This window comes from Girardinichthys multiradiatus, chromosome 6, assembly GCF_021462225.1.
Source record: "Girardinichthys multiradiatus isolate DD_20200921_A chromosome 6, DD_fGirMul_XY1, whole genome shotgun sequence".
Classification (NCBI taxonomy): Eukaryota; Metazoa; Chordata; class Actinopteri; order Cyprinodontiformes; family Goodeidae; genus Girardinichthys; species Girardinichthys multiradiatus.
In genome coordinates, this window is record NC_061799.1 from 3,316,789 (window position 1) to 3,330,939 (window position 14,151).

General features: G+C 41.5%; 1 protein-coding gene across 1 annotated transcript in view; it reads left to right on the forward strand.

Annotated features, from left to right (window-relative positions):
- tgs1 (trimethylguanosine synthase 1) overlaps positions 1-14,151 on the forward strand; it is a 60,294-nt gene that overhangs the window by 19,154 nt on the left and 26,989 nt on the right. Inside the window, exons 10-12 of the mRNA XM_047368898.1 lie at positions 83-227; positions 5,738-5,993; positions 7,929-8,090. Of these exons, the coding sequence (XP_047224854.1) occupies positions 83-227; positions 5,738-5,993; positions 7,929-8,090 (563 nt within the window). The remainder of the gene's footprint in view (positions 1-82; positions 228-5,737; positions 5,994-7,928; positions 8,091-14,151) is intronic.

Below are 14,151 nucleotides of genomic sequence, written 5' to 3' on the forward strand. Positions count from 1 at the left end.
ATAACATTAATAATAAAACACACTTGATTTGTCATTGTAGAGTAGTGGAAATAATAGTTTTTTCTGTGTATTTCTTTCTCAGGTTTGGCACTGTAATAAGGTATGAAGATATTAATAGTCCAAAGCCTCAGAGGACAAGCAAGGTATTCAGCAGTATCAACAAACACATCAGATTCTCCGAGATGGATGCAGACAACACAAATCCCATTAGCCCTTCCCTGTACAAGGTAATCGGTCCAAACTGTTTTGACATTATTCTTAGGCATTATTAGTTAGTGGTAGTACTTGGTTGTCAGCGAAAAGGCTTTAGCAGGTTTACAGTTCACATTTTACAGGTCTTGATGGCAGGCAGTGCAGCTTGCTTTGTGAAGTTATACAGCAAGCAACTGGAAAGATAGAAGAAAATGTTATTAAATCACCTTCTTTGAACATCTTCATATGAACCTTTCAGTGATATGGAGCTTCACGTACCACAGGACTCAGGGCTTGTGCCAGAAGCTCTAAACTGGAACAATGCGTCAAAATCCTTTGTTGATTAAAGCTAAGTGGCAGTGAATGTTTCTGCGCTTAGTTTGCTATCACAAAGGTTAGTAACTTATGCAGGAAGTTACTCTGTTTCCAGTTTGTTCAATATTAAGCACTCTTAAGAACTAGTGTGCTTTATTCTATTACTGTAAATATCATTGCTGCATTAATTTAAAACTTTTGTCATTACTACCTCACACTAGAATTAAACTGATTCTGTGAGACACTGTAATAATTTACATGTATATGAGAAACATAACCAACAAACCAGACTAACAAAAGTGAAGATAAACAATGAAAACAAATCTATAGGAATAATATTAATATACAGTACAGACCAAAGGTTTGGACACACCTTCTCATTCAAAGAGTTTTCTTTATTTTCATGACTATGAATATTGTAGCTTCACACTGAAGGCCTCAAAACTATGAATTAACACATGTGGAATTATATACTGAACAAAAAAGTGTGAAACAACTGAAAATATGTCTCATATTCTAGGTTATTCAAAGTAGCCACCTTTTGCTTTGATTACTGCTCCGTACACTCTTGGCATTCTGTTGATGAGCTTCAAGAGGTAGTCACCTGAAATGATTTTCCAACAGTCTTGAAGGAGTTCCCAGAGATGCTTAGCACTTGTTGGCCCTTTTGCCTTCACTCTGCGGTCCAGCTCACCCCAAACCATCTCGATTGGGTTTAGGTCCGGTGACTGTGGAGGCCAGGTCATCTGGCGCAGCACCCCATCACTCTCCTTCTAGGTCAAATAGCCCTTACACAAATAGCCCTTGTTTGGGGTGATTGTCCTGTTGAAAAATAAATGATGATCCAACTAAATGCAAATCGGATGGAATAGCATGCCGCTGCAAGATGCTGTGGTAGCCATGCTGGTTCTGTATGCCTTCAATTTTGAATAAATCCCCAACAGTGTCACCAGTAAAGCACCCCCACACCTTCACACCTCCTCCATGCTTCATGGTGGGAACCAGGCATGTAGAGTCCATCCGTTCACCTCTTCTGCGCCGCACAAAGACACGGTGGTTGGAACCACAGATCTCAAACTTGGACTCATCAGACCAAAATACAGATTTCCACTGGTCTAATGTCAATTCCTTGTGTTCTTTACCCCAAACAAGTCTCTTCTGCTTGTTGCCTCTCCTCAGCAGTGGTTTCCTAGCAGCTATTTTACCATTTAACACCTCACTGGAGACATGTCATGTGCCAGCCTGCTTCAAGTCCTCCACCATTGTCCCTGTTCCCAAGAAGCCAAGGACCACAGGGCTTAATGACTTCAGACCCGTCGCCGTGACCTCTGTGGTGATGAAGTCCTTTGAGCGCCTTGTGCTCTCACACCTAAAAGACATCACCGACCCCGACTCCACCTGCAGGTGGATCACTGACTTCCTGTCTGACAGGAATCAACGTGAGGCTGGGGAAGCACGTCTCTGACTCCCAGACCATCAGCACCGGTTCCCCCCAAGGCTGTGTTCTCTCTCCTCTGCTCTTCTCCCTGTACACCAACAGCTGCACCTCCAGTGACCAGTCTGTCAAGCTTCTGAAGTTTGCCGACGACACCACTCTGATCGGACTCATCTCTGATGGTGACGAGTCCGCGTATAGATGGGAGGTAGACCATCTGTTGGACTGGTGCAGCCAGAACAACCTTGAGCTCAATGCTCTAAAGACAGTGGAGATGGTTGTGGACCTCAGGCAGAACCCAGCCCCACCTGCCCCCATCACCCTCTGTGACTCCACAATTGACACTGTGGAAGCTTTCCGCTTCCTGGGAACCATCATCTCCCAGGATCTCAAGTGGGAGCAAAACATCAGCTCCCTCATCAAGAAAGCCCAGCAGAGGATGTTCTTCCTGCGGCAGCTGAAGAAATTCAACCTGCCAAAGACTATGATGGTGCACTTCTACACAGCCATCATTGAGTCCATCCTCACCTCCTACATCACCATCTGGTATGCCGCTGCTACAGCCAAGGATAAGGGCAGGCTGCAGCGTGTCATTCGGTTTGCTGAGAAGGTGATTGGCTGCAGTCTACTGTGGCTTCAGGAACTGTACAACTCCAGGACCCTGAAGCGGGCAGAGAAGATTCTGGCTGATCCATCCCACCCCGGTCACAGACTCTTTGAAACTCTCCCCTCTGGCAGGAGGCTGCGGTCCATCCGGACCAAAACCTCACGCCACAAGAACAGTTTTTTCCCATCTGCCACCAGCCTTGTTAACAAAGCCTGGAAACCACCCTGACACTCTCCCTTTCCCCCACACCCCCCTTTTTTGCTGACAAGACACCTGTAACCTGCAACTCTATGCGTTACATTAACACTCAGCTTGGACTCCTGCTTTACTTGCACTGCCATACTTGCACACTGATCACATGCACTGTTGTACAGCTCTCGCATCCTATACTGCTCTACATTTACTCTCACTCACTTAAAACTGTGCACATATATTTATATTATATTGTAGATATGTTTATACTGTTTAATTTGTATTGTATTGCACCGACTACGCCAAAACAAATTCCTTGTATGTCCAAAAACGTACTTGGCAATAAAGCTTTTCTGATTCTGATTCTGATGATGGCCTGATTCACACAGTCTCCTCTTAACAGTTGTTCTAGAGATGTGTCTGCTGCTAGAACTCTGTGTGGCATTGACCTGTTCTCTAATCTGAGCTGCTGTTAACCTGCGATTTCTGAGGCTGGTGACTTGGATGAACTTATCGTCCACAGCAGAGGTGACTCTTGGTCTTCCTTTCCTGGGGCGGTCCTCTTGTGAGCCAGTTTCTTTGTAGTGCTTGATGGTTTTTGCGACTGCAATTGGGAAAACTTTGAAAACTTTCAAAGTTTTCCCAATTGTACGGTCTGACTGACCTTCATTTCTTAAAGTAATGATGGTCACTCGTTTTTCTTTACTTAGCTGCTTTTTTCTTGCCATAATACAGATTCTAACAGTCTATTCAGTAGGACTATCAGCTGTGTACTGTATCCACCTCCTGCACAACACAACTGATGGTCCCAGCCCCATTTATAAGGCTTGAAATCCCACTTATTAAACCTGACAGGGCACACCTGTGAAGTGAAAACCATTTCAAGTGACTACCTCTTGAAGCTCATCAACAGAATGCCAAGAGTGTGCGTAGCAGTAATCAAAGCAAAAGGTGGCTACTTTGAATAACCTAGAATAGAAGACATATTTTCAGTTGTTTCACACTTTTTTGTTCAGTATATAATTCCACATCTGTTAATTCATAGTTTTGATGCCTTCAGTGTGAAGCTACAATATTCATAGTCATGAAAATAAAGAAAACTCTTTGAATGAGAAGGTGTGTCCAAACTTTTGGTCTGTACTGTATTTTATCTGCATTTTTGCACAATCTTAAAATGCTACATCAAATCTAATTCTGCAGAGCATAATTAAAAGGGCTTTGGCTAGAATAATGATTGAACCTTCAGCAACTTCTCAGTGAGTCGATCTTGTCTGATTATCTAACTGTCGTCATTTGAAAAAGAACAAGGAGAAAAACGGGTATAGGTCTACTCCAGTATGCATCTTGTCTTTAAATCTCACTGCCCAATAACATAAACAAGCCCACCTGATGTCTGTCCTGTCATCAGGTTGAGAATGTTTGTTTTGGTGAAATCTCTCGCCCCTCATGAATGCAGAACAAGTGTTTTTGTTCACGATGGCAGAAATTGCAAAAGTATACACTACTGACAAACATAAATGGTGATTCTCCAAGTGAAAATGTGGGAGCAATTGATCACGGGTCCCACAGTTTGTACATTTTTGTTAAATTCTTAAGCTCTTACGACACTCCCCGTCTCTAAGCATCACCATAATTGACTGTGTAATTGAAGCTTCAGTTTGCGATAACAGTAATGATTCCTCATTCTGAATTTTGTCATCTAGAAGAAAGCAATAATCTGTCTCTTCTCTTGCTGAGTCTGTGGAGAAACCCAAGTTATTATGTTCCAAAAACACAGTATACTGGGCTATAGGGTACCTCTGAGCTACATGGCTCATTGTTGGTAAAAATATATCTACTAGACGGGGCTAATATAGTTCTGTTACTATTTTCATGAGAAAATGATCACAGCGGATTTTAAAGGAAGCCTTTGTGGATTACAGAAAGTACCATAAATGTATGCGTGAGCACATAGGTGTTTTAAAAAAGAGCTATATAGTCATTCCACCCTGAAAAAAAAAAGAAAACGGTAAAATTATTAGAATGTGGATAGGCATACAGAAAATGACCTATACTTTAGCGTCAAACAGCTCATAGAAGCATCTCTGTTCATCATTTTACGTATGCAGTTGAAGAAGAAATGTATCATCACAGGAGACAGGAATGTGAGAAGCAGTAGTGGTGTGCCCCAGCCATGGATAAAAACATGGACTTCGCACTGTACACAAACAAAGATGCTGGTAGGAAACTGTGCATCTTTAAATATAGCATCAACCTACTTCTAGCCCAGCCCACGAAGAAGGAGTTACAGATGGCATCCCTGTGATGTCAAAGCCACAGTCAAAATTGTTTTCCAGCCACACCTTGTTCTTATTATCTGTGCTATGAGAAGCTGGTTGCAATGGGGAGGAAGCACACAAGAGAGTCTGAAACTTGCCGGCGAGGATAAGATTCTGCTACTTCGACAAATTCTTGGGTCCAGTTGCCTACGATCTGATGTTAACGTATACGTCGGTCGAGAACACAAAGTTAAATATGATCTGCATTCTGGATAATCCATCGTTCAGTTTCTGCAGAAAACCGACCTGAGCCAGAGATGCTCCTCAAGAGACGTTGTCCCTAATTAAGCCAGTTTTCCCCAGGGTCTGAAGAAGGCATCAGAACCATGGCTCCGCACGCCCGATGCGTGCTGACCCAGCATAAGCTATCCATAACTGCTTCCGAAAGCTGCTGCAACATTTGTCTGTTCATGCTCACCACATAGCTGGACCATGCCACCTTCACTACCCAACCAGCGCCATTCGGACCTCCATTAGTTTAGGATAAAACAATGTCAGTATTTTTCATTGACAGACTGTATGGTTATTGAATTAACTTTAAATAATATAAGCATCTTGATTGCACAACAGAAGGTTCGTGTATTCTTTTAGTAAGAGCTGTAAACACAAAGTAGCAAAATAGAATTTTATTGGAGATATATTACATTGGAATGTAAATACAAGGATTCTGTTTTGTAGGCTCAAAAGTTTCTTCAAAACATGCGAAGGGAAGCACAAATGAAGATGATTAAGAGAAAAAGTGTTGGGCCTGTGGAAGAAGAGGGATACGATTACGAATCCACTTCAGAAACTAAAGTTATGGAGAACAGTGCTTGCAACACTTCCTCCAACTTCACTAAAAGGTCTGTGGAAGTGCCAACAGAGGAGGATCATCCTGGAGGATCACTAACATTTCAAGAAAAAGTGGACTTCATTCCATTGAACACACTTGAAGGTAAAATTTTTTTTATTAGTGTAGGTGTTACTGTTTTCCAACCAACGCAATACACTGTGTGCACAATTACTATTCAAGTAAGCATTTAGTGAAGTGTATTTGTATAATGACCTGTGGAAGTCATCACATAAGGTGCCCATAATTATTAGTTGGCTTTTATTCGTCAGGAAACATAGGCCTGAGAAAATATTAAAAACTCCAAAATTTTTAAAAATCTTTTAGAAAGATGCAGCACTTGCAATCTTGTCTAGATACTGATCATACAGACATTGTTTTTTGCAAATAGTCAACAGGCTTGCAAGAATGGGTTGAGAAAAAGACAAAAAACTACCATAGATTTCAAAAGAACTTAACACTGCCAGGAACTTGTTCTGCTCCAGCACTTTCATATTCCAGAGCTGCAACCTATCTGGAGTGCCAAGAAGTCTAAGGTGTTGAGTGCTTAGAGACATGGCCAAGGTAAAGAAGGCAAAATCCGTGGACTGAATTTTTTTTTTTCTAAGGGCGACTCTAGACAGACCACATGGATGGGTCTATGACTGCATCAGTAGCACACACGGAGGTCCGCTTTGACTTGGACGCCAGTAAGGTGGATGTTTGGCACTGGCATTGGGTGGTATTATTAAAGTGGGACCTAATGGAACAATGCCTCAAAATCACCACATAAACCTACTGCTAGTTTTTAGAAGACACTTTATTCAAGCTGTTGTACAAGGAAAAGTCTGCATCTTTTAAAAGGTTTATTATTTCTGTACGGGACAATTCTCCAATGTGTGCATTGAAGTACTCCACTGCAAATCCCTTAAAGATGAAAGAATAATGGCATGACCCTCTTCTTCATCTGACCTTTCACCTTTTGAGTACTTGTAGGCACTTCATAAACAGGAGATTGAAGGTAAAGAACAGTCCTCCTCTCTGAACAGCGTCTGCAAGGCTGTAGTTGCTGCTACACAACTTGACAAGCTAAAACCCTGACCCTGAAAAGAAGGGTGGGTTTGTCCCCGATATAATTTTATCCTTATGTCAGAAATGTTTATTTGTAAATTTTGACTTGTTTCTTATTCTCACTTTAACATAAAAAAGACCTTGTGTGAATGGGGTCAATTTTTCATTTAGTTTCATATAAATTTAAACGGAGAAATTATATTTCTCCTATTTTAGCTTCCCTTCATTGGCTCCCTGTTACATCCAGAATAGAATTTAAAATTCTCCTTCTCAAATATAAAGTCCTTAGTATGTGCAGTTGGTAGCCCTGTTGCCTTTCAGCAAGAAGGTCCTGGGTTCGATTCCCAGCTGGGGGTCTTTCTGCATGGAGTTTGCATGTTCTCCCTGCATGTGGGATCTCACCAGGTACTCCGGTTTCCTCCCACAGTCCAAAAACATGACTGTTAGGTTAATTGGTCTCTCTACACTGCCCTTAGCTGTGAATGAGTGTGTGTGTGGTTCTTTGTCCTGTGTGTGTCTGTGTTGCCCTGTGATGGACTGGCGACCTGTCCAGGGTGTTCCCTGCCTCCCACCCATAGACTGCTGGAGATAAGCACCAGTTTCCCCACGACCCACTATGGAAGAAGCTGTATAGAAAATTACTGACTGATGGAATGTATGTACCCAACTTGAAATCTGTATGACTTTGTAAAGTGCCTTGAGAAGTGTTGCGAAATGTCGTTATATAAATCAAACTAAATTGAATTAAACATAATGAATTAAACATAATTGGTATCCGATGATTGTACACACATAAACATCGTCCTCTGAATAGCTAATGTTGACTTTTACTTTCCTAAATATTTAATGGTAAGGTTTAATAACATCATGGGTTGACTAAAAGCACTGTAGTTGTTCAATGGTGAAATGGATCCTCAAAAATACAATTTGCCTAGTATTTGTTTACACAATTTAGTTTTCAGCATAATAATCTTGTGTTTGTCTTTGTAGGGCAGAAAGCTAAACATGTGATGAAGCCAAATAAGAACCGTAAAAGAAGAAAGAAGCAGCAGGTCCCAGCAGAGATGGCAGGTGATAGTGAACTTGCTAAATACTGGGCTCAACGCTACAGACTGTTTTCCCTCTTTGATGACGGGATTAGGCTGGATCGAGGTTAGTATAAACAAGTTACTAACACCATGCTTGACAATTGATAGTTCCGTTAAGGCATAAAAATCTCAATGTGACTCTCCAGGACATTCCTCTTGTCATTCTGCCTCAACCACTTAATCATTGTCTCTTCTAACCATAATGTTTTACTCCAAATGCCAAGGCCGGTCCACGTGAGCAGGTGCAAATTTCAGTCAAGTTTAAAGATGTTATCAGTCCCTCAGGTGACGACGATGTACAACTAGCGGTGGATACCGACTTGGGTGTCTCCAAACTGTTCAGCTCCCAATTTGCTTGTTTTTTTTTTTAAGGCTTTTGTTGTCCTAGTGCCGCTTATTTATCAGTAGCTGAACAGGAAGAAGAGAAGAGAGAGAAGGGTAAGACATTCAGCTAATCATCCAGCTCCAGGTACCGGAGACAACTGCATTGAGGTCTGTAGGCTCTACCTATGGTGCGCCTGCTCTACCACAAAGTCATAGAACGCACGTCATCATATCAGCTTCCAGTTAATGATCGACTTGAGCTTATGTGAAACCTCGGTTGTTCTCGAACATCCTAGCCTATTTCCCTTTGTGTGAAGGATGATAGATTGGGTCAAATAATTAAAACCTGGGCACATTTCAGTGTTCAGACAAATTGTCCCAAAACCCTATCAAGACTACCGGTAGTTTTCAAAGAATGAAATGACCTCCCCAAAGCCCTGACCTCAGCGCCATTAAATATTTGTTGATTATGCTTAAAAAAGTGGTCTAAATCTTGAAACTAACAATTAAAATAAACTCTACAAATACTGGTGAAAACAGTGGTCAAATGTGTTGAGCTGAAGTGTAACTTGATAATGGACATTTATGACTGTATTTATTCAGGATTATATTATCAAGGGCACACACACATATACAGGGGTTGGACAATGAAACTGAAACATCTGGTTTTAGACCACAATAATTTATTAGTATGGTGTAGGGCCTTCTTTTGCGGCCAATACAGCGTCAATTTGTCTTGGGAATGACATATACAAGTCCTGCACAGTGGTCAGAGGGATTTTAAGCCATTCTTCTTGCAGGATAGTGGCCAGGTCACTACGTGATACTGGTGGAGGAAAACGTTTACTGACTCGCTCCTCCAAAACATCCCAAAGTGGCTCAATAATATTTAGATCTGGTGACTGTGCAGGCCATGGGAGATGTTCAACTTAACTTTCATGTTCATCAAACCAATCTTTCACCAGTCTTGCTGTGTGTATTGGTGCATTGTCATCCTGACACACGGCACCGCCTTCAGGATACAATGTTTGAACCATTGGATGCACATGGTCCTCAAGAATGGTTCGGTAGTCCTTGGCCCATCTAGCACAAGTATTGGGCCAAGGGAATGCCATGATATGGCAGCCCAAACCATCACTGATCCACCCCCATGCTTCACTCTATGCATGCAACAGTCTGGGTGGTACGCTTCTTTGGGGCTTCTCCACACTCTCCCAGATGTGGGGAAAACAGTAAAGGTGGACTCATCAGAGAACAATACATGTTTCACATTGTCCACAGCCCAAACTTTACACTCCTTGCACCATTGAAACCGACGTTTGGCATTGGCATGAATGACCAAAGGTTTGGCTATAGCAGCCCAGCCGTGGTTTTATGTTTATTGGATACAATCCAGGTTAGCACCCGAACATCCCTTTCCTTTCAGACAGATTCCTCTTGCGTCCACAGTTAATCCTGTTGGATGTGGTTCGTCCTTCTTGGTGGTATGCTTACATTACCCTGGATACCGTGGCTCTTGATACATCACAGAGACTTGCTGTCTTGGTCACAGATGTGCCAGCAAGATGTGCACCAACAATTTGTCCTCTTTTGAACTCTGGTATGTCACCCATAATGTTGTGTGCATTTCAATATTTTGAGCAAAACTGTGCTCTTACCCTGCTAATTAAACCTTCACACTCTGCTCTTACTGGTGCAATGTGCAATCAATGAAGACTGGCTACCAGGCTGGTCCAATTTAGCCATGAAACCTCCCACACTAAAATGACAGGTGTTTCAGTTTCATTGTCCAACCCCTGTATATACTATGTGTGTGTGTGTATGTATGTATGTATGTATGTATGTATACTGCTCAAAAAAATAAAGGGAACATTCAAATAACACATCCTAGATCTGAATGAATGAAATATTCTCATTGAATACTTTGTTCTGTACAAAGTTGAAGGTGCTGACAACAAAATCCTGCAAAAATCATCAATGGAAATCAAATTTATTAACCAATGGAGGCCTGGATTTGGAGTCGCACACAAAATTAAAGTGGAAAAACACACTACAGGCTGTTCCAACTTTAATGTAATGTCTTTAAAACAAGTCAAAATGAGGTAGTATTGTGTATGGCCTCCACGTACCTGTATGTCCTCCCTAAAATGCCTGGGTCTGCTCCTGATGAGACGGCGGATGGTCTGAGGGATCTCCTCCCAGACCTGGACTAAAACATCCGCCAACTCCTGGACAGTCTGTGGTGCAACGTGACGTTGGTGGATGGAGCGAGACGGGATGTCCCAGATGTGCTCAATCGGATTCAGGTCTGGGGAACGGGCGCGCCAGTCCATAGCTTCAATGTCTTCATCTTGCAGGAACTCCTGACACACTCCAGCCACATGAGGTCTAGCATTGTCCTGCATTAGGAGGAACCCAGGGCCAACCGCACCAGCATATGGTCTCACAAGGGGTCTGAGGATCTCATCTCGGTACCAAATGGCAGTCAGGCTATCTCTGGCGAGCCATGCGGCCCTACAAAGAAATGCCACCCCACCATTACTGACCCACTGCCAAACTGGTCATGCTGAAGGATGTTGCAGGCAGCAGATCGCTCTCCACAGTGTCTCCAGACTGTCATGTCTGTCACATGTGCTCTGTGTGAACCTGCTTTCATTTGTAAAGAGCTCAGGGCCTTAGTGGCGAATTTTCCAATCCTGGTGTTCTCTGGCAAATGCCAAGCGTCCTGCACAGTGTTGGGCTGTGAGCACAACCCCCATTTGTGGACGTCGTGCCCTCATACCATCGTCATGGAGTCGGTTTCTAACCGTTTGTGCAGAGACATGCACATTTGTGGCCTGCTGGAGGTCATTTTGCAGGGCTCTGGCAGTGCTCCTCCTGTTCCTCCTTGCACAAAGGCGGAGGTAGCGGTCCTGCTGCTGGGTTGTTGCCCTCCTACGGCCTCCTCCACATCTCCTGGTGTACTGGCCTGTCTCCTGGTAGCGCCTCCAGGCTCTGGACACTACGCTGACAGACACAGCAAACCTTTGTTCCACAGCTTGCATTGATGTGCCATCCTGGATGAGCTGCACTACCTGAGCCACTTGTGTGGGTTGTAGAGTCCATCTCATGCTACCACGAGTGTGAAAGCACCACCAACATTCAAAAGTGACCAAAACATCAGTCAGAAAGCATAGGTACTGAGAAGTGGTCTGTGGTCCCCACCTGCAGAACCACTCCTTTGTCTCGTTAATCACCAAAGATATCCCCCTGTTGTCTATTCCATTTGCACAAAAGCATGTGAAATTGATTGTCAATCAGTGTTGCTTCCTAAGTGGACAGTTTGATTTCATAGAAGTTTGATTTATTTGGAGTTATATTGCGTTGTTTAGGTGTTCCTTTTATTTTTTTGAGCAGTGTATATATATATATATATATATATATATATGTATGTATTTATGTATGTGTGTATATCAGTGGTGGATGCTGGTCTTTCAAGGAGAGGAAGCTTGTGTCCAGAGGTGGAAAGAGTACTGAATATTTGTACTCAAGTACAAGTACTGTTACACTGCTTAAATTGTACTCAATTACAAGTAAAAGTACTGGTGTTAAAAAAAGTACTTAAGTAAAAGCATAAAGTACTCTTTTCAAAAACTACTCAGAGTACTAATTACTTTTTAACTGTTGGATGTTTTATTGCATTGTCAATAGCAGGCATTTGGTTCAATTCACTTGTATTTATCTACGTTCAAAGCACATTTCTCAGATGAACAAGGTATAAAAAAATTGCACAAAGGAAATTGTTTTGTAAAGAAATGTAGACATAAAGCAGAAATTTTGAACCTGCATAGAACAGTTTAAACGTTTCCCAGTACACTGCGAACAACGGGCATGTAAGTGTCATATTAGCTGAGACATACTAGCCTTTCTTTGACATTTCACTTTCTGAACCTTTTGTTCAGTTTCAGCAAGAGCTGGTTTTCTAAGTTTACGGAGTCTATCCGGCTTCGTTTGGCTGTGAAGAGTAGACCGGCACAGCTAAAAAGTCGTTCACATGCAGCAGAGGCAGGCAGAGCTGTGTTCAGCTTAAGAGAGAGCTTTTTAATGGCAGTGAAGGAGTGCAGCAGCTCCATGGTGTCTGTGGCACAAGAAAGATAACCATCAAGCTCAACTGGACTTTGAAGCGTTTTGCAGATTGGTCTGGAGAAGAAATCATCTTCATCAGATGACTCTTTTTGCTGATCTGAACTCTCATGCTCCGTTGTTTCAAGATGTTGTTTGATGTATGTCAAGGCTGTAATTACAAGTACATAGCACAGTTTTGTTATTTTAATTTCAGTGAATAATCCTGAACACAAAAACTTAAACCAGCTAATTTTCAAAAAAAATTATTTGGTAGTAAGGACAGACCATCAATAAGTGACAACCTACAATTGTGCTTGAAAGTTTAGATCCCCTCCCATTAAAGAAAAGGCTTAAGTCGCAATAGTAATTCAAATGACAAGAAACTAAAAAAAGTAATAAATGAAATTTTGCTAAATTATAGTTTAGTGAAATAAAATATTGATTTTCAATTTTTGTTTAAAAAAAATCACTTAAAAAAATAAACTAGCAAAACTGTCCCAGACAAATTAGAGCACTTTGCTCATGAGCAATGGACCAACATACCTGTCAACAGGTGCAGAAGTCTGATTGGATGTTACAGAAAACACCTGATTGCAGTGATTGCTTCAAAGTATTGCTCAATAGCATTATAGTTCAGGAGCCCCATCATGTTTGCTTGTTTTATTTATTTATTTTTTTATATTTCTGTTGAACCACAATACAAAATCAATGTCATGATTTTTTATCAAATTTCTATTTATTACTACTTTTGTCAATTTCAACTTATTTCAGTAACAGCTGATGTTTTCCTTCTTTAATGGGAGGGCATGTAAACTTTCAAGCACAACTGTATTAGGTGAATCATGACTGAGATGTTATAAAGTATACTCACTTATTCATGTGTTCAAACACAACAATACACAAAAACGCAATTGTATGAATCTTTGGAAAAAAATCTGGCCTTACCAGCCTCTATTACATCTGCTCTGTCAGTCCAGGAAGTCTTTAACTTGGGTAAGAGGACTGCAGCTGCAGCCAACTCTGGATACCTTCATCATCGGTGCAAATCGCTTTTGAATGCCATTTTGCAGGGCTCTGATGAGTGCATGTCTTGTTTGATGTCTCTAGCCTGCCAAGTTTGGTCAGTAGTTGTTCAATTACTGGTAGCAGCCATCCCATGAAGGCAGAAAACTCAGACTGGAGGAAGGATGTTTGAAGCTTTCCCCAGTGGCTTTATGGTGGTACAGTACTCCCTTAAGAATGCAACTTCTGCAGGACTCAACCTGTAAGATACAACAACAACAAAGCCCACCGTGACTATAAATATGGCAGAAACAGGCACCACATTTCACATTGTTTTGTTTGGCAGACCTATTTGCTGAATAAAGACAGGTGGACTTGAGCAGCTGTTTCAAGTGAGAGCCTTGTTTTATTATTATTTATTTAAATTATTTGCGCTCATGAATGAATGTTTCACATTACTAATGTGATGCTAAAATTGTAAAAAATATTATAAACTCTGAATAATGTTTTGTATTTTTATTTATTATTAAGAGACTGTTCATGTTTTCAACTGTCCATTAAGGAAAATGCACAGAATTTGCAACCAAATTGGTAGGTGTCCAATTTTACTCACATTTTCACTTTGAACTCCTCACAAATGCTCCTGATGGCATCTTCCACTTTCTCATCAATAATGCGTATTATCCTTTCAATAG